The sequence below is a fragment of the Canis lupus genome, chromosome 27 (genome assembly GCF_011100685.1).
Source record: "Canis lupus familiaris isolate Mischka breed German Shepherd chromosome 27, alternate assembly UU_Cfam_GSD_1.0, whole genome shotgun sequence".
Classification (NCBI taxonomy): domain Eukaryota; kingdom Metazoa; phylum Chordata; class Mammalia; order Carnivora; family Canidae; genus Canis; species Canis lupus.
In genome coordinates this window covers 594,805-617,865 of record NC_049248.1, presented here as the reverse complement: position 1 = coordinate 617,865, position 23,061 = coordinate 594,805, and the positions used below count along the sequence as shown (strand labels likewise).

The 23,061-nt window shown below is 50.6% G+C and overlaps 1 protein-coding gene across 24 annotated transcripts in view; it reads right to left on the bottom strand.

The window, feature by feature from the left end:
• MICAL3 (microtubule associated monooxygenase, calponin and LIM domain containing 3) overlaps window positions 1-23,061 on the bottom strand; it is a 195,957-nt gene that overhangs the window by 19,366 nt on the left and 153,530 nt on the right. For 14 of the 24 annotated variants that reach the window (XR_005379691.1, XM_038576206.1, XM_038576209.1 and 11 more), the window contains 10 exons: window positions 21,312-21,449; window positions 20,072-20,134; window positions 16,389-16,502; window positions 15,513-15,659; window positions 15,034-15,116; window positions 11,625-13,476; window positions 11,043-11,137; window positions 7,335-7,385; window positions 5,912-6,022; window positions 4,373-4,466 (listed from right to left, as the gene is read on the bottom strand). Coding sequence is in view for 23 of the 24 variants with exons in the window: in XM_038576206.1 (XP_038432134.1) it covers window positions 4,373-4,466; window positions 5,912-6,022; window positions 7,335-7,385; window positions 11,043-11,137; window positions 11,625-13,476; window positions 15,034-15,116; window positions 15,513-15,659; window positions 16,389-16,502; window positions 20,072-20,134; window positions 21,312-21,449 (2,748 nt within the window). In the remaining variant the exon portion in view is untranslated. Of the gene's footprint in view, window positions 1-2,473; window positions 2,619-4,372; window positions 4,467-5,911; window positions 6,023-7,334; window positions 7,386-11,042; window positions 11,138-11,624; window positions 13,477-15,033; window positions 15,117-15,512; window positions 15,709-16,388; window positions 16,503-20,071; window positions 20,135-21,311; window positions 21,450-23,061 lie in introns of those variants that run through there. The other 10 variants (XM_038576210.1, XM_038576215.1, XM_038576211.1 and 7 more) reach the window with 8 other exon arrangements.

The window sequence follows — 23,061 nt, the reverse complement described above, 5'->3', positions numbered from 1 at the left end:
ATATCAAAGTCCTTGCAGAGCCACCATCACTGGATAGGTCTGAGATGAAGGCAATCCTGTTTCTTCTGAGGTCAGGCCCCAACTTCAGCCAGGCTTCTCTTTGAAAGCAAGAAATGAGCTGTCACTATTTGCCCTATGGTTCTTGGAGGTGTGCTGGCCACAGGCAGTGCTTGCTTTTAGCTCCATGTGGCTGTCCAGCAAGGCTGTGATGCTCTTCCCAGGCCTGAGATGCAGAGCCTGGGCTGCTGAGAGGCTGTGCTTGGTCGGGGTATGGTGGGGTCCCCGTCCTCCCAGAATCATAAACAAGCATGGAGTTCTACAAAAGCCAGCTGCTACTTTTGACCCTCTGCCTCCATATCTCTCAGTCTGAATGCTGATCCTGGCAGCCTTCTGTTCCACACGAGGGTGTCCCTCTAAGAATGGCCATACTAGAAAGCAGAATATAATCCTGGAACGGTTTTTCAACTCATGCTCAGGGCTGATGCAATGGTTAAAATCTGAATCACGGTTCCAGAAACACAAAGGGCTTTTCAGGTCCTCCAGACTAGAAATCCCATCTGCCCTAGGCTTGAAGGCTCTTGAACCTAACCCTTATGGTACAGATATACATGAGCCTTAGACAAATTGAGATCAATAGGATGGCAGGTCCATATGAGATCTCTTCTCTGGAAGGACAGCCTGGCTAACAGTCTGACCCTTCAGAGAACTGTGGAAGCCTGGGCCCATCAAGTGAGACAAGATGGCAGGCTCAGCTAACTGTGCACCCTCAGGGAAGGGGCCAGCTGGCATGGCTGCAAGACTCCAAACTACCATGTTCAACTGAGATAGTCTCCTTAAGGACTCAGCCAGGAGCAAACAGATGAACAAGAGAAACGCAATGAAGAAGCAGGAGAGAAAGGACAGCCAATGGTCACAGTTCAGCCTCAAAGATGATCTCTGCCAAGTGGGGACAGGGCCACTGAGACTTCTGACAAGAGGCAAGCCTTAGACATGATGTGCTTAAAATAAGAAAAGGAAAATAGCATGTTTGGAAATCTGTTTTTTTTTTTTTTTTTAAGATTTGTATTTATTTATTCATGAGAGACACAGAGCAAGCGAGAGCGAGAGCGGCAGAGACACAGGCAGAGGGAGAAGCAGGCTCCATGCAGGGAGCCTGACGTGGGACTCGATCCCAGGTCTCCAGGATAACAACTTGGGCCGAAGGCAGCGCTAAACCGCTGAGCCACCTGGGCTGCGCCTGGAAATCTATTCTTATGGTAGGAGCTACTGTATCCTGAGACTTTCCCAAATGCATCATGGGGAAATCTAAGGGAGCTACCAAAATCTGTCTTTAAGAACAGGACAAATTTGTATTTGGATGAAGGTGCTTTGATAAAGCTCTGCTTACAAGAGTTTGGACAACAGTGGTTTTCAAACTGTTCTGTGAGACCTTTGCATTCTTTGAGTGGTACTCCAGTGGTCTCCCAACTACCAGGTTAACAAATACTCTGAATTCCTTTGAAACTTACACAACACTCTACATTCAAAAGCTTGATATGCCAACTTTAACCCATTGAAGACCATCAATGCATCAATCAGGTAAACTTGCTTTTGTGGGGCTCTCAGGACCAAGTTTCTTCTGCCCTCCAGGTACAAGTATCTGTACTCCCTGAAAATGTGTTAGAGAACAGGATACCTTACATATTTATTTAAATTCTGGCCTGTAAATAGAGTGCTCTCGAACACCTGTACAGGACAGCCCCCTGGGGAGCCATCACTCAGTGACACCCGGCCTGTCAGAGCAGCTCCTGTCACAGTGTATCCCTGAGGAGGGTAAGTCCACTGCATACTTGGGAGCACTTCTCTGAGATCTACTCTTTATAAGGAATATGAACTGCTACTAGATTTACTAGTGATTCAACTGTAAACAATTCCAACTGCTCCCACCTTCAGCTTCTAGGATCCAGGTAATTTAAACTGCATGTATCCTGAGATTTCCCAGTGAACTATTAAAACACTGTTGTAATTTCTGGCAAATCCCTCTGCGTATCAGGATGTTCTCTACACTAGGCCCCAGGGATGGGTTGGAGGCTGAGGCCTATTATCACTTGCAGTTCTCTGCTCTAACCTGTATTTCCAAACTGGTGCTTTCCAACATTAGAGCGGTTCTTTTTGATTTAAACTTGAACTTACAATTTGGCTTGTATAAAGGGTTCTTCTGCTAAGAAACAAGTTTGAAAACCACTGACTTAGATGAAATCCTGGTTGCATATTTTTATGAAAAGGTAATTTACCTAAACAACTAGAAAGGAGAATTTTGGCAATCTCCCACACCAATCTTCAAGGGTAGTTTCTATGACCCCTGGGCAGTCAGCAGCTTGAACAACACATCCTGTTACAGAAGTACCGAAGCAATGCCACAGTCTCAAACTGCAAGGCATCCAATAGGTGCACAGTGCTTTATAGAAATCACCGACCCTGGGGCGGCCCACCTGAACCTCAGAACCCTGTGAGGAGGACGCGCAGACTGTCTTCCTTAAGGACTTAGGCTAACAATGACGTGGAGGTGTGCAAGCCTGTTGAGTTATTCTGACGTGTTGGAAGATCTATCCCTCACTTTCCATCTAGGCAGGAGTAATCTGTGGGAAAGGGTAAGAAGGAATGAAGATGGGTCAAGGCTCCCTCCTGACATCTGCAAGAAGAGAAAGCAACAGGGTTGGGCCCTGTGAGTCCTGATAACAGCTGGGCAGGGCATCCCTGGGGGGCTTGGGCTAACTCCCACCAGGTGGTCAGATTTAACTGAGGAGGCCAAAGAAGCACACGCAGGGCAGGAAGCCAAAACAGGATGGTGGGGGACACCACAGCTTCATCTGGAAGCCTAGAAACTCCCTTAGGTGAACCTGAATCTCCACTCATTGACACGAGGGCCAGTGCTTCCTTGTAGTCACACATCCCAGGCTTCTGGCTTACAGGCTGCTCAGTGGTTCGCCTTTTTGCATGTCATTTGTGGCCCAGGCTTCAAGCAGTCACTCCAGCATCAGGTAAAGCACAAAGCTGAGAATGTCACATCCTCATCTTTCTCCCCCATCCCATCTCTTCACCTGAAGGTCATCACTGAGTCGACTGTTCAGCTGCAATTTCTAGGCCTTGAAGGGCCTGGAAAGATCTTCTTCTATGCTTGAACCTGGACTCTACCCCTGCCAAGCCCTATGAATTCATCTTCACATCAGGCACATACTACTGTGAGGTCAGCTCTGCAAGATTGAGTGGCAGCAACCGGCCCCATTCCTGGCTGCCTCTTATTGGTTCCTCAGTTTACAGAGAGCCTCCCTGCCAGGAGGTGTAGGCAACCCTGCCCCTCTGCCACACCAGAAAAAAGAATAAGGGCCACTGCAAACTTAGGTCACCTCCTTTCTTTATCCTTAGCCTCACAACCTGAAGGCTGAGCCGGGAGGCCTGTGCTCCCTATGAGATGGAAGCTTCCCCGTCCAGAGTCTGGCTGACACTCATGGACTCTGGAGAAAGCAGAGGCCAGCCACTCCACACTGGAGTGGGGCTTCTGGCTGGGGCTGACCCAGTGGTTTAAAGGGCTTCCTCCTGGGCCCTTGGAACCAGATGACTCAGGTACTTCCTTGTGTCCTGAGTCCCCAACTGCTGAAGCCACCTTATGGGCTCCTTGGACCGGCAGTAGGTGTGACCGCACTGCATTCTGCAGCTCTTCTCTGGGAACAGCAGCCACCGAGCATATGGCCCGCACAGCCATTCCCTGCTGTATACTGTGCTGGCTCGCCACTGTCCCCTGAGTCTGTTCACCCTGCCCCAAATGACACAGATCCTGCGTTCTGGCAGGGAAGCCTGTGTGCTCTGCACATGGGATGTGGCTAGAGCTCTGTATAGCATGGGTCCTCCCGTTCTCAGTGTAGTCTGAGCAGGAGAGGGAGCCCAAAAAGCTAAACAGAGGAGGTGGTTGTGGGGAGCAGGCTAGGGACCCCACTCATGCAGTTCTGTGATGGCTCCTTGTGGTACAGTGTCCCTCATCCCAGCTATTTTCTTCTAGAGGAAATGATGTGGGAGGGAGGCAGGGTGGAGAAGAGGGGAGGCGGCCCAGTGCTCGCCATCAACATGTGGAGTGGACTGACTTCGTTCTATAGCTAGATGGCCACCCTCTGACAGGGTGGAAGAACAAGTCCAGGCCCCAGGGCAGTTCCAAACAGAGATGCTTTCCTTTTCCTTTGTTTAATAGAAGCCCCAATATTAGTGATGAAGGGCCCCAGAGAACCCTGCTGGAAGAGAAGCTGAGTTCCAGATAAGGGGACATAAAACTAGCCTGTGGCCATGGGGGGTGGGGGTGGGGGCTTAACCAACCTCCTCACAAAGGAGACCTGGACAATACCTGCTTCACCACGGAGCGCCTTCTCCACGGCCACCCCTCTTTCCTCCAGCTGTCTCTGCTTCTCCTCCACCTGCTCCAGCTGCCTCTGGATGATCTGCGGGGAGAATGGGACCGTGTAAGCACCCATCGTTCTCTCCTGTCTCCTAGCTTCAGGAGGACCGCTAAACTTTACAAACACAAACAGGGAGAAAAACAAATTAGGTCCAGAACTTGGAAAAGCTTTGCCCAGAGTGTGGTGTGAAGACCCCCTGCACCAAATCCCCTGGGGCCATCGTTAGTAAGCACCATGGCATGAGGGTGCTTGTCCAGCCCTCTGCAGGGCTGTTCAGAGACCGGAGGTGATGTCAGCTCCTACTGGAAGGACTGACGCGCCACATCCCTCTAAGACCTGCTAATCTCGAGGCTGCTAAAGCACTACCAAGGGCTCCTGGAGGCTACTGCAGAAACACTGTCTCTAAGGTTAAAAAAAAAAAAAAAAAAAAAAAAAAAATCTAGAATGGAGCAATGCCAGATTCCACAATGCCAAACCAGAATCTGTTTGGAAGCTCATAGCGAGAAGTTTCTCTGCACTACGTGGGGACTAATCATAGATACTAGAAGGACATTCAATTCCCAAAACAGTAGGTAAAGACATACATCTGGAAAATGGCACAGAGAAAATGAAATAAAATCCAGGGTTCCAGTCAATGTAGAGAATGTGGATACAGAGTAAGGTTCAAGAAAAGGACTAAATGATTGGTTTTTGATGCTTACTAAACATGGAATTCAGAGGAGCATCTTGGCATTTGGGTTTGTTGTTAGCGTTTCTCATTGTTTACAGCTTGTGATTAGTGTACTAATACAAATACAACTATACACACACACAATTTCATTAAAAAACATATTGTATTTAGATATCTTTTAGTACTTTATATGAAGAAATTATTTTTTGTGGCACCTGGGTGGCTCAGCAGTTGAACGTCTGCCTTAGGCTTAGGACATGATCCCAGAATCCCAGGATCAAGTCCCGCATCAGGTTCCCCGCAGGGAGCCTGCTTCTCCCTCTGCCTGTGTCTCTGCCTTGATCTCTCTGTGTCTCTTATGAATAAATAAATAAAATCTTCAAAAAAAAAGAGGAAAATTATTTTTTGTTCCAGAAAGATAATCTGGAATGGTCTAGGGCCTATGAGGCCTGAAGATAGAGGCTGATGCCTGGAGGATAGCTCTGACCTGGAAATCTCAGGCCCACCAGAGGCTGACAAGTCACAGATCACCTCTTGATAATAGTTATCACGACTGAACTAGTTGATTTTACAGTGATTACTCCAGAGCAAGGAATTTAGGAACCTCAAAGCCTGGCTCTTCCTTTTCTACCAATAATTCCATAAAAACGAGGCTTCTGCAGTTGCATCAAGCCAGAGGCTGACATGATAAGGCTGCCCTCTCCAGCGTCAGGGACACCCCATCTACCTCTGCTCTGTCCTCTTTACCCTCCTGCAACATGGACAAGGACAAGCAGTGTTGGAGAGGAGGATGCTCCTTCCCACTCAGGGATCTCACCTGTGCTCGGTGCAGCCGCTTCAGCTCCTCTTGCTTGGCCTGTCTACGAGCTGCCTTCTGCACACGCCGGGTCAGCTTGGCATTCAGTTCCTCCTCTGTGTAGGTTCTCGGCTGGAGGGAATGAGAGAGGTGTCCTCAGTCAGGGGCAGCAGGCTGGGCCGGGTCTGAGCACTGGTTGGCAGGGGGCAGGGGGCAGTGGGGGCACCCTGGGTGGGAGCCGCCCCTCTGCAGAGGGCCTGCAGGACACGCTGCCAGGCTGAGGCTCTGCCAGAGGCTTCAGTGACACAGGTCCTTGCTGGAGCCCTGAATGCCACGTATCTACAGGTGAGCTACTTGCCCGCTGTCACTGTGATGGGGACAGGATGCTGAGTGGGGCCTGACTGTTAGGAAGTTCAGTGGACCAAGTGTCATGTGCTCCTTTATCTCAGAGATCACACGTTTTCCCTGGAAGGATGTCTGCTCTTAAGACTTTCCTGCTTCTGGGAGGCATACAGGGGAAAGGAAAAAAAAATCAGGATCCTTTCATTTTCTTGTTATGTATGGAAAGCTACTTCCTTCAGATGAGTGATATTTATATGGTTCTCTAAGAAGTAACATCTGAAGTAGAGAAAATAGGGGTGCTTCTATTTTAACTGCACGAACCCCATACTAACTAGTACAGTCTGAAGAAGGGAGATACAGAGGTGAAGCTGGCCTGCCTCCCTGGCCTGCACAGAAGGCAGCGGTGGGCCACGGAGAGGAGGTGGGAAGGCGGTCTGGTGGGGTGGTTCCAGCCGCCGCTCTCAGGCCCTAAGGAGGCCACAGGCCAGATCCAGGGCACATTCGTGCCTACAACTGTTTGAGCAGCCCCACCTGCAAACGTGGGCACTGACAGTGCAAGGCAGTGTCAGGTGCCTCGTGTGAACACTGACCAACCACTAAGAGATCTCTATTCCTAATGTCTTCTTTATTTCCTCCATGGGGAAAAAAAGAGAGAGACAGTCTTTGAAAGACTTTAAGAGACTTCTGAATTCAACTCAGGAGTCTAGTCTAATAATCTTTAAGAGCTCAAGTGACACTGGAGGGCCAGCTGAGCAGGTAAGTCCTTAAGGATCACTGCAGTGTTCTGGTGCCCTCAGCCTTTCACCTTGCAAGGCATGGAGCTGAGGGCTCGTGAACTCCCTACTCCTTGGTGCTTAGTCCCAAAGGGGCGGCCCTGGAGTAAGATGACCACGTGCACTCCAGCCAGTCAGGAGCAGGGGATCTCACCTTCCTCCGCCATGACACGGCTCAAGAATGTTCTGCTGCCAGTGTCTGCTAGTGCTCCATGCATGTGTGAACAGTTAGTGAGGATGTGGCTGGAGAGCCAGGGCTGGGGGCTGCTCCGGGTGGTTAATCACAGACATGCATGCAACAATGACCAGCCATGGGAATGAGACACTACCTTTGATGGATATGATCTCTTGAATGCCAAGGCGTGTGGTACATAAACCGACTTTTAAGGGAATGGCAACGGAAAACAAAACAGAATAGTAATAATAACAATTAAAATAATTAAAACTAGAACACAGAAATGGAGCAAAATCAGAAGTTTAAAACAAACACGGAAGACTAAAGACTAAAACGCATGATTATTTTTCACAACATCACACAGGACTGCGGAAGTGAGGAACCGGGGGATTCAGATCCTAGCAGCAGAGGCCAGTGAACCCCAGTTTCTGAATAAGGACTGGGTTCACTTTTCTACTGAGAAGACGGCTCTTCCTTGTTATGCCTCAAATCTTCTCTCTTCTCTTTTCACTCTCCCCTGGGTATAATAAAGCCATTCAAATATATGGGTATAGATGCTATTTCTCCTTCAGTAACCCAATCATTTGTGGAAATTCAGATGACTTTCAGCTCAGTGTTTGCAGGGGGCACAGGTGGTGGGAAATTCCTGTTGCCAGGGACACAGAAACACAGATGCAGAGCATACTGAGCAGCATCACTAAGGTTCTCTTCTAGAGGATTCTGTCTCTGCTGGCAAAGAAATCTTGGATGGGGTTGGGGGCCGTTTCTTGATTATACACTGTGAAAGGGGTGTTAAGTAGCATAAATAACTGATATTCACCAAAAATATATCAGGCACATATGTCTTGCCTCAGACTGACTCATCTCTCCCACAAACCAGAGCAAAAGGATGAATCTCATTATTAGAACAGTCAGTTAAAAAAACAGAAGACAGATAATTCCCCAAGCAGCATGTGAGCCACTCCATAGGAACAATGTAACCACAACTGAGGAACAGCACTGAATGTGGGCACCTGTGGCTGCTGTACAAAGTCAAGGGGGTGGGGGCAATCCTTGATGGAGGAGGTCAGATCCACAGCGCCCTACTTAGCATGGTTTCAGTCTGTAGTGACTAGAAGGGTGAAATTATGACACATCTGTGCTGTGCTGAGAGCATGAGGCCAGCCAGGGCCGCTGCTTCTGCTGTGAGACGGGGACCAGGGCCAGTCTATCCAAGAGCAAACGCACACGCCCATGGCTGGGTCCCAGGGCTTAAGACACAGTGCATCACTTTATATGTAAAGTCAGATGAGGGAAAGAAAAGAGGTGAATGAAGATGATCTTTTGTTGGTAGGGTTAGAGGTGATGTATATATTTAATCTGTGTTATCTTAATTTTTCCAAGTAAACATTTTGAATAAAAATGTTATTTTCAATTTGAGTTTTTTTTTTTTTTGTTTTTTTTTTTTAATGAAAGAAAACTCAGGCACCTGTTTCACAGACGCCTGACTTGGAGACGGGTATGTGATGTAAGAGGAACCATTTCCCCAGCTGCTAGGGTCAGGCGTGTTAGCAAGATGCTCCCTCTTGAGTTCCAACCCCACTGTCCCTTTAGGTGTCCCCACTCCCTTCACTTACTGCTCTGAAAAATTTCTAACGTAGGAAAAGTTGGAAAAGGACAATGAACATCTTTACCTAGATTTGCTAAATATTAGCATTTTGCCACATATTTGATATATATAATCTTTTTTTCCTGAATCATCTGTAGGCATTTCTTATGCCTACAAATTTTAGCATGTACTTCTTAAGAACAGACACATTTTCCTACAATACTATAGTCCCTTAATGTCTTACAAGAACTTAGCATTGATGTGGAATCACTGCACATCTACATATATTATACTATCCAGGATCAAATTCACTAAATTATTCCAAAGAGTCTGGCATGGCTGTTTTTGTTTTGTTTTCCTGCTTTGGCTTCCATCCTTGAAAATACAGCGCATGTTCTCACCCAGCCTGACCCCACAGGATTCAGGTCAACCTGTGCAGGTTCAGCTTTGTCTTTAAATTCCCTGCTCAGCCTCTGTGGGACACACGTGGACCGTGAGGCCCCCAAGGCCTCTGATTCTGGGATTCCAGAAGTGGGGTCTGTGGCTTGTTGGTCATTCAGAAGGGGAAGAGCTCGCTACGTGCCTCAGGCCAGCAAGGCCCCAGGGGAGGCTGTCCTCAGGGACCCACACTGCCGGAAGACAGTGTGGTACAGCCAGCAGGGCACCCCAGCACTCGGTGTCCCACCACGACATTTCATTCATTGATAGAGAAATAGTGGCGAGAATGACCACAAAACCCACCACAGAGGGAGTTTCTGACCCACAGGAGATGAACTGGCTGAACAGAGGCCAAGTGAACCCCAGACCACACTGTCCTTCGCCGACCCCTCCTGGCCCCCCTAACTCCCAAAGCAGTGCCAGTTCCCAGCGTCAGCACATGCTTAGGGACCCATGTACATGTCCAGAAACAGTTCTCAGGGCCACTCTTGATAGTAGTGCTGCTACCTATGGGGAGAGCTGGACTCGGAGCTGGTCGGGCTGGGGCAGGTGGAAGCTGCCTCTGCACATGGCAGGGCAGGTAGGAGGCCTGACTGTTCACACGTTCTTCTAGGATAGTGGATAGGTAAACAGCTGGCATGGCCCAGAGAGATCAAGAGACCAAGGAGGAGAGGACTAAGAGATGGGTTCCTCCAGTGTGTCAGGTTGCTAAAGGCTGGGTTGGGCAGTGACAGGGGACTGGCAACAGGTGCAGAAGCCATCTTCACCTAACAGACATGTGCAGGGCTCAGGGGAGGGCAGACTCAAATCCGAGCCCCAGAGAACCTTGTGAAGAAGGTATATGATGTTCTGGGGACATTTTTCATTCAGAAAAGAGAGCTGAAAATAGCTGGGCTGTCGCCTGGGACAGGACGGTGAGTGTGTGTGTCCTGTGGTCACACAGTGGAGATGGTATGGTTTCAATTGCCCTCAGGTGCTGCCCAGGCCTTTCTGAATTGTAGGCCCCAACCCACTACTGTCTTTGAGGCACAGACGCCCTGTTAGAACTTTCTCTAACCCCTCTCCCTCCTTTAACCTCACTGTATCCACACAGAGCTACAAGAGCCCTTGGAAATCAGAAAATGGAATAAATACCCAAGAGCCCTTCCACACTGAGGGTTTGCTTCTCAGGAGGGCTGCGTGGCCATATTATCTCCCAAGTCTGGGGCCTTGCGAGGGATGAGTTCCGATCCACAGTGCCCTACTTGGCACAGAATCCAGGTCAGGGTCCTGGACTGGTTCTTTAAGAGCAAACACTCCTCTCTAACCCACAAATGTACAGAGCACACAGGATGATAGGGCACATTCCTCACTGACTTAACCTCTGTCTACTGCTAAATTCATCGTGCCTGTCCCAACGTCCTCCAGACTCAGGGGCATGAGCAACTTCTTCCTCCTGTCACTCTGGACATGGGTGGATGCTATTCCACATGGGATTTCTGAGGACAATGCCGGTAGCTTGCTGAAAATCTAGTGAATCTCTGAGCGTGGAATGTCTCTGTCTTCTTCCCAAGAATGAAACACAGGAACTCTTGCCATTGAAATAAATAAGCCCCAGCTGTTCACTAAAAAGAAAATGCCCAAGAGAAGAACTCCCTTTATGTGTCTCTTACTTGAGCCTGGGCTGGACTCAGGATTCAGCTGTACCTGCTGGGAGCTCAGAAGAGGGTGCTCACTTCACCCCGGGCTTGAGATTTGCTTTCCTTTTCTTCCACCTCATCAAAGACCAATCAATCCTACACAGAGGATTGGGCTAGGCTTGACCCCTTCTGGAGCCCCACCATAGGGCCTACATACCTCTCGCCTGGACTTCTGGGAGGACCTCTCAAGGATGTCATCACTGGACAGGTCTGAGTCCTCGGAGAAGCTCAACTGGCGCCGCAGGTGCAGCTCTAAGGGGATGGAAATGAGAGACAAATCGAGGACACCACAGTGCTTACCTGATTTCTACACTCGCCTGAGCCACCCAGGGGAGCAGGACAGAAGTTGGATTTCTTTCCAGTTCGAGTGACTCTTAACCCAGGGCCAACACCACGTAGACGGTGCTGCAAAGACAGCCAGCCTTGCTCCTCCCCAAGGGGCCACCGCTCCACCTTGCTCAGAATCAGGCCCTCCTCTGGCGTCATGTGGCTTGAGAAAGGGCACAGGCCTCCCAAGTCTCCCTTACTCAGTTCCAAGCTGAGTTTTAGAATTATTCTATCCTGCAGAATATGCCCTGCAAGCCCACGGTTCCGTTTCCTTCTTCCTCACCCTGTTAGCATAGCTCCTAGGAACCCTCGGGGATGCAGCACAAGCAATGGATTTTCTGAGAAAAACCAATGGCTGGAGGACAGCCCCCTCATGCCCTGCCCTAGGACGGGTCTCTTGGTGTCGACCTACCTGCTCTCACAACAGGGGACATCTTGTGCTTGCCAGAGTCCACAGTGGCACCGCTGGAAGGGGTGCTGGAACAGGACTTGTCATCACCCTTCTTCTTTTTGTCCTTCTTGTACCCGGAAAAGACCGACTTCCACAGGGACTTGGGCTTGGCAGCAGCTTCCTCCAGAAGGCTTGGGCTGGGCTTCTCCGGGGGCCGGCCCTCACCTTTGGACTTCTTCTCTTTCTTGTTTCTGCGGGGGGAGAAGAGTGACGATCTCTTCTTGCTCTTCCCACTGGAGCCCTCGGATGAGGTGACCGAACCATCTGGGCCCCCTGAGTCCGATGGTGGGGAGAGGACCTCCTCACTAGTGGCTTCGTGCTTCAGGGCAGGCTCCCTGGGGCCTTTGAGAACTGGGCGTCTAGGGGACTCGGGGCTGAGGTCTTTGCCCTTGGAGGGAACAGAGGAGGCTTTGTGGGAGGTGCCTCCTGGGGGACTGGAGGTCCCAGCCGCCATCTCCATTTCCTTCATCTTACTCAGCTGCTTGGCCATAGCGTCTCTCAACGCCTGGCTCTTCACAGACTTCTCCCTGGCTCGCATGCGCTCCTCAGCCAGCTCCTTGGCTTCTGGAGAGACTAAGGGCAGGCCCCTCTTCTGTGGCTGGACCCCACTCTCCAGAGTAGGCAACCTACCATTCTCCTTGGCTAGGGGTGGGTGGAGGGGCCTCTCCGTGCGGGGCCAGTAGGAGGGGGGTGTGAAGAACTTCTCCTGGAGACTCGAGTCCTCGGTCTTGTCATCATAGGTGTCCTCCACATCATCGGCAAATGGGATCTCATCCACGCTCTCCACAAACGACTTCCGCATCTCCTCTTGGAGGGGCTGGGTGGGCTCCCGGGGGGCCCGCATGAACGTCGCAGGTGGTGGTGGTGGAATCACCGAGGCCTTGGGCTCAGCGTCCTTATGCTCATGAGTCTGATATGGCTTCCTCCGAAGAGTTGCGGGTTCCTCGTCTTGGGGTGGTGGTGGCGGTGGGCTTGAAGGGGGAGTGAGCATGGTGGAGTCTGATGTGTTGAAGCTCTGGCTGCCCAAAGTCTTCATGTTGGAGGAGCTCCCGTGAAGGCCCAGCCCGGAGCTGCTCGACAGATCTCTCCTCTCCTCCTGGGAGCTTTTCAGCTCTCTGTCCGACGGGGACTTGGGGGTTGGCAGGAAGGGCTGGTCACCGTCTGACTTCGGCAGGCCTAGTCTCTTAGGAACAGGTGGAGGCTTCAGAAGCTGGAGTCCCTCCCCCTCGGGAGACTTCTCCACTGCATAGGATTTTAGGGACACTGGTTTAAAGGCAGGCGAAGGGAAGCTGGGCTCATACACCTTGCTCCGATCCACTGGTGTGAGCCCGAGGCTGCGGCGGATCTCGGCGCTCTTCATCCAGAACTCTGCCACCAGGTCATTCCGCTTCAGGGCCTCATCCACAGCGAGAGGGCTGCCCAGCCTGTCCTTGGTGTCCCCTTGGTTCTTCAAGGGGAGGGGAACCACTGGGATAGATGTTTTGGCTGAAACAGGCTGGAGCCGTATGGGGGACTTGGTGGGGGATGGGGCCGTGGTCTCAGAGGAAGGCTGAGGCTGGGAGCAAATGGGGAGCTGGGTGCTGGTGGGGGTGGAGGTGGCCAAAGGCGACAGGCACTGCGAGCTCACTGGGGAGGTAGGTGTCCTGGCTTCTGGCAGAGCCACTGGCTGAGAACGGATGGGGGAGCATGCAGCTCTCTGACTGCAGGGCACTTCCACCTTGGGCTTCACTTTGGGGAGCAAAGGCTTGGGGAAAAGGTTCTCTTCAGGCAATTTTGCCTTGGTGACAACAGAGACAAGTGGGATTTGGGCCCCCTGCAGAAAAGGAAGATAGAAGCTGCTAAGAAGGCAGGGTTCAGTGGTCAGTAGAAACCCACTGGGAGCTCTCTCACAAACAACCTGTGTTTATGAAACTAATTCTTCTCTTTGTCCTTTAGGCTGTCATTTAAATGGCTCCAGGAGAGTGGTTCTCACTTTCTGCTCTACTTGTTCCATTTTTTTTAAGATTATTTTTTATTTATTTTTTTTTTTAAGATTTTTTTAAGATTTTTTTTTAAGATTTTTTTTTTTAAGATTATTTATTTATTTATTCATAGAGACACAGAGAGAGAGAGGCAGAGACACAGGCAGAGGGAGAAGCAGGCACCATGCAGAGAGCCTGACGTGGGACTCGATCCAGGGTCTCCAGGATCACACCCTAGGCGCAGGCGGCGCTAAACCGCTGTGCCACCGGGGCTGCCCTACTTGTTCCATTTTTAAAGCCACTCCACTTTGTTGAACAGACTCAGCTTTCAGGGTTTGATTCATCTAAACACATCTTAGGGGATCCCTGAGTGGTACAGCGGTTTAGCGCCTGCCTTTGGCCCAGGGCGCGATCCTGGAGACCCGGGATCGAATCCCACGTCGGGCTCCCGGTGCATGGAGCCTGGTTCTCCCTCTGCCTATGTCTCTGCCTCTCTCTCTCTCACTGTGTGCCTATCATAAAAACAAAAACAAAAACAAAAAACCACATCTTAAATTCTCTGTGCGCTGAGATGGACTCTGGCCACGGCACACTGATAGATTCTGCTCTTCCGACTCCAGACCCCATGAGCTCTACGTCTCTGATGTATGAACATAGGGACCAACACTCTAAGATTTAAAACAGCTATTTTTTTACAGTCTAGACTACGAATTGCCCATCCCAGGAAGCTCAAAGACCCAGATATTCCTGTAAGAACCTTATATCACCCCACCCATGAGTCTCAGTGAGGCTTCCCCAATTTCATGGATGAAATCACCAAATTCATCTTACTTCTTAGAATCCCAAAGACCAAATCAAGCCAGTGTAGGTCTTGAGTTTGGCCTCCCTCCCCGATCTGTCCTTCAGATCACATCTTGTGAAACATGTTCCCTAGGACATACTGTTGTGATCTGTTTACGGAGCATTCTCCAATGTGTGGCTCACAAACCACTGGTAATTCAGATGCATATTTTTATTTTAAAACTCAAACATTCATTTTAACCTAACACTAAGAAACAAATGCATCATCATATCAAACCAACGATTCCATAAAAATTATTGCTTTAACTTAAAAATACATTTACTTTTAAAATGGTGTGGTATAAAAAAAAAATAAAATGGTGTGGTATGATAGCAGAGTGACACAGTGGTGGGATGACCCAGGTTTTGGATTGGGGCCATGCAGGATTAGGGACACTGCCCAGGGTGAGGACTGAGCTGCATCCCCTCTGCCACTCCTGTTTCCAGCAGCCCCACTGAGCACAAGAATCAAAAAGTGGGTTCACATCCAGGCTCTAAGACAAAGGAATTACTATGTGCACTCAGGGTCCCATTGGTCCTGTCCCCCACAGTGAGCTGCGAGCCCTTACCTCTGCCTTAGGGCTGTGGCCTGGGGACCGCAGACCAGCTTGCTCCTCAGGGGACAGGGCAGGGCTGGGGACCCGGGTGAGACCTGAACAGAACAGAAACAGGGTATGTAAGTGGAAGCTCTACCACCTTCCCTTCTCTCGGAGGGCTCCTCTCCCAGCCGGCTCTGAAGGAAAATGCTTTCCAGAGTGTCCCCGGATGCCACTTCTGCTAGTGTCATTAGTGTGTGATCTGTGTGCAGCTAGGAGACGGACCTCCCACCCTTTCACAGCTCCAGAGCCCACACAAAAGGGCTGTCGGAGAAGTCATGTGCAGGGTCCCTGCATGGGGCAGGGGCAGGAAGACACCTGGGGGCTGGCATGCATCATGCCGACTCTGCTGCAGCTCTGCTCCCGTGACCTGTGTCCTCGGGGCTGCTCTCACCATGGTGGGCTCTCAGCGGGAATTCTGGAAGCAGTTTCTCCTGAGACAACAGACTTACTTCTCTCCGGATGCCCTGGTGTGACCTCAGGTGGCTCCTCCTCATTCTCTGAGACCCTCAGCTCCAGGTCTGCCTCTACCGCCTCCTGGTGCTGCACGCGGAGATCCGTCTCGGCATCCGATGGGATCCCGTCAGACCAGCGCTGATCTGGCGGGCCGAAGGGAGAGCACAGCACCCGAGTGAGGCCCTGGCATCCCTGTACCCGAGAGCAGCCAAACCAGTGTCACTGCTTGAGGTCAGGACCTGGCCCTGCGCCCTTGCTAAGCTCTGCCCACTGGGCCCACCAAGCTCCTGAGCCCCAGCCCAAAGTGCCTTATTCTCTGCAACGCTGTGCTCTCACCGAAGCCTACGGAGCTCCATTCATTCTTTTTCTAAATGCACCCGACAGCACCTGACGGGCCACAACAGAGTGAAACACAGCACCGGCGCCTGGGAAGGGTCTGCCTCACCTGAGGTCTGTGCTTCTTCAATCCCACAGCCTGCACTCCCCAGTCCTGCCTGGACTCTGCTCATTTCTCAGGCTGCTCTCTGCCCCCTTTCCCCAGCCACCCAGACTGTCATTCTTATGCCATCTCCTTGTAGGTCCCCTCTGAGCGCATTCACAGACCTTCCACAGGGTACCCAAGCTGCTTGGTTTCCCAAGCACAGCTTACTGAACGCAGGCCATGCTGGACAGTGGCCAAGGGGCGGAGCCACATGTGTTCAGGTTAGTGCCAGAACAAGGGGCGTGACCAGCAGACCTAACTAACAGCTGTCTCGTCTGAGTGCCTTGCTTTTTGCTTTAACATCTATTATCTTTCCGGAGTTTCAGTCACACACTGGGAGGAAGAGGGTGGTTAGCGCAGTGCAGAGAGGAGGCTCTGGGGTTCCCCGTACCATCGTCCAGCTCAGCACCAGTGTCCCCTGTGTCCCCATTCTCTGTGGCCTCCCCTTCTATCTTTGCTGGCTCCGAGTCCACGTCTTCCTCCAGGTCATTCTCATCAAATGGGACTGTAAAGCAGAAACATTCAAAGGAAGGAAGAAAAGGACAGATAGATGGAGAGCCTGCCTGTGCAGGTGTACACAGATGGTGGTCTTCCCAGGGCTTCCAGGTGAACACCTTAAGAAGGGGGCAGAGGGACTGAGGGGTCTGGATTTGGGGTGCTGGTGAGGGCCTGGGACCGAGTACATGGTGCTAGCTCGGCTCTGCTCCAGCGGGCCCAGTGCAAGAGAGCAGCTTTGGCTCTGGCCACCCCCCTGTCCCCGAGGCTGCTGTAAGCTCCTCCCTGTAAGGACAGAGGGGATGCGCTGCTTCCCCAGGCCCAGCAGACAGACACCAGCTGCCGATCCAGCAGCAACAATGACTCTCATGCCAGCATTCTCTGGACCTTGTCACATGCCACAAGTCTTAATCCTTACCATATATGCTAGAGGGTTGGAGGGGAATCCGGGGCCAGACACTTTAGGTGATGTGCTCATGGCCATGCTGCTCATCTAGCAGGTGCGGTGCTGTGTGCAGGGGAGACCCCTGCTGGATGAGTGACCGACGGGACACCTGAAGGCAACGACCTCCCCTTTCAACCCGCAGGGGTTGCAGCTTTGCTTGTGGTAACTCAGAGAAATTTTTTTTTAAAGTGTGTGGGAGGGTATGTAAAGTTCATATTCTAGACTCAAGAATAGCCCTTCGGTGCTGCTGAACAAGGCAAAGCTTGCGTCGACTTCATATTCCTCAGGAGGAACCAGCCCCTAAACACACACACACACACACACACATACTCTCTCTCTCAGACCTGTTCCCAAGCATACCTGAAACTCGCACTAACAGCTTGGACTAAGAGAAAGTAATTAAGAAAGCAACACGGGCTGCTTTAAAGGATGCTGTGAGATCCCAGCATTACCTGGGACTCACAGATCCGTCTGTCCAGGGGCTCTAAGGGCATCTTCCAGGGTTCTAAACACAGCCACTCTCCAAACACCTCTAGAGGTTCTCACTTCAGGAAAAGGGGTCATGCTTAGATGTATACATCCTAGAGCTGGAGGCTCAAAGCCCAGGGGGGCAGTGGGCAGCAGAAGTATGGGCTGTGGCACAGCTGGGTAGATTTCTTCAAAGCCTCTCAAGGAGAGGCTCTCTCAGGTCACTGGTCTCCTTATCATCCAGCCTTGTGAATCTGTATCCCTGCTTCTGGAAGCACGTGCACAGTGAGTGTGGCACAAACACTGAGAGTGGACACTAAGGTCTGAGTATGAAGGAAGTCAAGGAAAGTCAAGGGGCACTTTGAAGATGCTGGGGTTGTGTCCTTTCTTGACCTAGTCACAGGTGTTTTTGTTAAAAAAAAAAATTCCTTGGGGCACTTGGGTGGCTCAGTCGGTTAAGCATCTGACTCTTGCTTTCGGCTCAGGTCATGATCTCAGAGTCGTGAGATCCAGCCCCGCACTGGACTCCCCACTCGGATGGGGAGTCTGCTTAAGATCCTCTCTCCCTCTGCACATTCCCCCACCCCGCCCCTCCTCGCACGCACAGTTGTATTCTCTCAGAAAATAAATAACAATAGTAATAATTCCTTAAGCTGTATAACTATCTTACCACCCCTTTTGAATACTCAAGCTTATTAAAAATAAGGTGATGACTTGCATCTGATTCTGGGGAAGCATACAAAATAGGTTTGGGATGGACTCTGTGGAAAGATGGGAGAGTTCCAGAATAAGTTCTAGGCTGGCACATAGTGGATATCACACCCCTCCTTTTGAGATACCAGAGTAGCCCATGGAGCTGGTAATGCCAAGACGCTTTCCTGTGATGGTGGCATTTGTTGGGAAAAGTACCGGGGGTAACACTACTCAATTATTTCCATAGGTTTAAAGCATTTATATGATCACATTGCTGTTTCAGTTTGTCAAACTCCAGGAGTAGGATTTCTGAGGAACAAACAGAAGTCTCTGTACCTCCTCAAACCTGAGCTATCATCTGGATAACGAGCTCATGGCGTCATGACACCATTTGTGAAGTGGTAAGGCACAGAGAGGCCTCTCTTTCCCCCTTGAATTTTTCTACTTTGGCAGTCACTCCAACCCAGTGGAAGTGGAAGCAGGGCTCATTCCATTAAAGCCCATCATGCCCAACATGTATGCTTAAATGACTCTGAGTCCCTGGACATCAAGATGATAATTTATACTCTGTCGGCAAGTGTCCTGGATGGGAGCACCAAGGAGACCATGACAAGACTCCTCGGCTTGGCACAGCTCCAGTCAGGATAGCCCGATCCCCGGCCCTGTCCCTCGGCCCCCACGTGGTTCTCCAACTCAGAGCAGCTACTAGGGAATGCCTGTTGTAGAGTCAGATAGGTACTAAGTCTACAGTCCTTGTGAGTACCTTGAAAGGAACAATTGTCACATATATCAAAAAACAAACAAGTGAGGGACATCAATGCAGCAGCAGCAGGTGCTGGAGAAACGCAGCTCGAGGGATGGAACTGGGAGGTTCACCCGTGTTAGGATGGAGTGCAGAGTGCTAGAAGCTGCCACACACTATGGAAGCTGGGAATCACAGACATACTGAGCTTCTGCTTTGTTTCAGCTGCCAGCTGGGAAGTCCTGACACCCCAGCCTTCTCCACCATCCTGGGAGACTGACTGGTTAGGAGAGATGGCCAGCAGCTTCTGCTCCCAGGGCTTGGGTGTGACCACAGGTCCAGCTCTCCCTGCAGCTCTGTGACTTGTGTGCCTGGTGCCCACGAGTGAGGACAATGAGCGGGGCTGCTCAGAGACAGGTGGTGAAGATCTGGGGGCTCCCATCCTACTCAGCCTAGAAGCAACCACCAGGACTACAGTTCTCAACCAGGGGACAACACTGCCCTCCTTCAAGTGCTATTTGATACTGTGTGGGGCACTTTTGGTTGGGGCAGGAGGTTGAGGCTGCGTGGCTGACGTTTTGAGGGCAGAGGCCAGGGAAGTTAATTGTCCCATAATGCACAGAACTGTCCTGCCCCCACCGAGCACGGCTGTTGCCCACATTGAGAGACATCTCTCCAGAAAAGGTCAGGAGAGACAACGAAGGTTTCTCAGCTATCTCCTGGCCCAAGTATTTAAACAGACCTTGCACCTCAGTACAGAGGTTGCCTGTGCCCCCCTCTTCACTGAGGAGTCTTCCATAGGTCCTTGAGTCCTCAATGTCTTGTCCTCTGTAGTTGGGTGATTTGGTGGAATATTAACTGATTCCTCTATCTTCACACCCAACTGCTACATAACTGAACTACTACAGACTTTAAAAATCACGCTGAAAAAGTTCCTTTAGCTTTGGCCTTTCCCCAACCTTTATTAATAATAATAACAACAGGTTCACATCAGTTCTGTCTATGCTCTAGGCTCTCCTCCAGACCTTCCCTGAAGGGCGTGGGGTGCGTGTCTGGTCCATGCAAGGATGGGCTGCCTGAGTGAGGCATGCACGTGCCCCCCCCGCCCGCCGACCCGCGACCTCGGCATGCACTAGCAGCAGGACCAGAATTCTAGTGTTAAGGTACCAGCGGAGCTGCCGAGAGAGAATGGTTATGGTGAGTGGGGAGGGAACAAACATCACCAGACTACCTCCAGAGACCGTCTCCAGCCAGGCCTGCACTGCTGCGCGGCGTATGGAGGGAAGGTCAGGCACTGAATTTAAAACAGACGATAGATACAAAGTTACACAGGGTTGCAGACTCCCAGGGAGGAGAGCTGAGCTCATTTTAAAGCCCCAAACAGGAGAGAAACTGAGAGAGGTTACAAGCCAGAGGCTGCTCTGGCACCAAGGAGGGATCATCATCCGGCTGTTAGCCTACACAATGGGCATCCAGGATGAGAAAAGGGGAGAAAACACAGGGAGGGTCATTGGTGGCTCAAGGCTGCAGAGCTAGCCCAGGCCAGTCCCACATCCCTGCTCAGCAGGGTCTTTCTTCTTTAAACACTCACTCCTGCTGAGTGTTTATGCTGCTGCAAAATAGTTAACAGAGGCTGGTCCTGCCAACAGGTGAGGACTTGGGGCAGGGGAGGATCCGATGGCCCTATCCAGGGCTAAATTTCACGAAGGCAGGAAGCACCTCCTTTGTAGACTCAGAGCCTCCCAGGGTGTGTGGCCCCAGTAGGCGTTGGATGGACTCACAAGGATGAGTGAGTGAGAGTCAGAGGTTGGTGACACCAAGGATCCATATTTAGACAGTGCATATGCTGTGGTCAGAAGGCAGGGAGGATGGCGTGGCAGCTGCCATATCCCTCAGCAGCCACCATCCTTCCCTCGTTTTGCTTGCTATTTCTGGAAGAAGTCAGACTAAAGTTTGTCTTCATGCTACTGTGGAACACAGACCATCTCACCTAGAACCCAGCACTGGACGTTATGCTAGCTAAAAGGCCTCCCGGATCTAAATCTCTTCTTCACACTTCATTTCAGTTCAAAATTTGCTCCACCCCCTCACCCCCCCACCCCGTCCTGCCAATGTACATTCACACTCAGACACACCATACAGGGAAAGCACCAGAACATTTTACTGAGTGGACAGAGTCACCTTGTCTAGTCATACGGGGAAAGAAAACAAGTTCTTGGTTGTCCCAAGGTCAAGTTCATTTTACTATTTTGCATGCACGGAGAAAGAGCTCATAATTTCTGAACCCATAGAGAACTTTACATATCCTCCAACAACAGGTCACAATTAACATCGGGAAAATAAAATCGTTCGTGGGCTCACATTTTGATCAAACTGATGGCTTTGGCCATAATGGAAGAGTCCTCTGCACCAGTGAGAGGGGAGGCAGGGACAGAAGGTGCTCTGAAGGGCACCAATCTTGAAACAGTTACCTCTAGAAGTGGAGGACTCAGAGGTTGGGACCATTCGCTCCTCCTCCTCTCTCTCTCGGATATGTGTCCAGTGCACATCAGCCTGGATCTCCAAGGGGTCGGCCGGATTTACGATCTGCTGTAGCCTCTGGCTCCCAACTAGTTTGCCAAGGTCAGAGGTAGAGGGATGAGGAAGAGAGAGATGACAGAGAGGAAGGAAGCAGAAAATAAACGGTCAAGAGAGGGAGGGGATAGAACACCACAGGAAAGGAAACAGAAAAAAAGTTACTGTGTTTGCCAGGGTCAGTTTGAATCAGAAGGAGACAAAAGTTGAGAACACCCACATACATGCGCACACATGTGCACACACACAATTTCTACTTGTTCCATGTGACTTAGTTGTTCCAAGCTTCTCTTATACTCTTAACTTCAATGAATAGAACCATACATTCCACTTCAAACAGAAAGAACTCTCCTTTCTGATGCTCTTTTCATGTCATCTGCATTTGAAGGACCCAAATGCCAAGTCAGAAAAAGGGGCAGGTTACAAGTGGCCTCTGAAGGGCTATCTCCGTGGGTCAGGAGCACTCGGCTCTGTTACCCAGCACAGTGTGAGATCCTGGAGGATGCACTGTGTGTTCTGTTCCTTCTGTGGTCACACAGAGTGTGCTTATTGCCACCATGCTGACAGCTTCGCCTTTAAGCCAAGTGACAAGAGAAAGGTAGGATGGGACAGTACCATTCTGTCATGAGCCAGCTAACTCATGCAGGGCGGAAACTTACTTTGCTGGTACTTTAGTGTTTATCTTTTGCAGCTAGAGAGAGAAAGAAAAAAAAAATCCCCCTTCCATAAAAGGTCTCATGCTGCATGCTGGTCTGTGGCAGGGACACAGCTATAGGGACAAAGGAGTTTGGGGAGGCAATGGCTGGGAGAGGAAGCACAGATCTACCCTGTAAATCCCAAAGCTGTGGGGGTTTGTGGGCAGGAATAAAGCAACACCTCTCTGCTTTTCCTGAGGTCAAAGCCCTTTTCCTGAAAACTCCATTTGGCACCCTGCAGCTATATGAGAACTCGCCAGCGGATCCTTCAGATGATTCCTGCTGTCAGAGCCCAAGGAATATGCATACAGCCCCCACCCCGTAAGCTCCCTGTCACTGGTGCTTGGACCATGCCACACAGTTGGGTTAAAATAAAGAACAGCCAGCAGCTTAGAGAGGGGACGCTTTGGGAGGGGGGATGGCTTTCCAGGCAGGAAGAGCAGGTGCCACCTGATCTGAAGGACTCTGGGAATCCTGATGGGAGCCCACTCTTCACAATCTAAGGGGACAATTTGGCTTTGGCTTTATCACCACCATGGCACCTCTTAATTTTTAAGCAATGGAGAATGTGATATGGACAGAAAGTACCAGTAGGGCCACCAGGTGTGGATGTGGGCACCACGTGGTGTTAAATGTGAGCTGGGAGCCCTGCATGCACTCTCTCGTTAGAGTTGCTGGTCTCCACAGATTGATGTCTCTAAGGTCAATTGGCTTTCATGGTGTTGGGTGGGGCTAAATACGGCAAAACCTCCCAACAGCTTGAACATCCTAGGACTAAGGAAGGTAAGTTAAAGAGAAAAATGTGAAGTCTTTCTTCATCTTCTAAGCAACAAAGAAAAGACAGTGAGCCTTCTCCCTGGATAACGTTCTGCTTCCTGTTCATAAATGTGGCCTTGGGGAGTCCTCAGCCTCAGAGGACTGTCCTCCTTTCTCAGAGAAATGTTACAGGGCA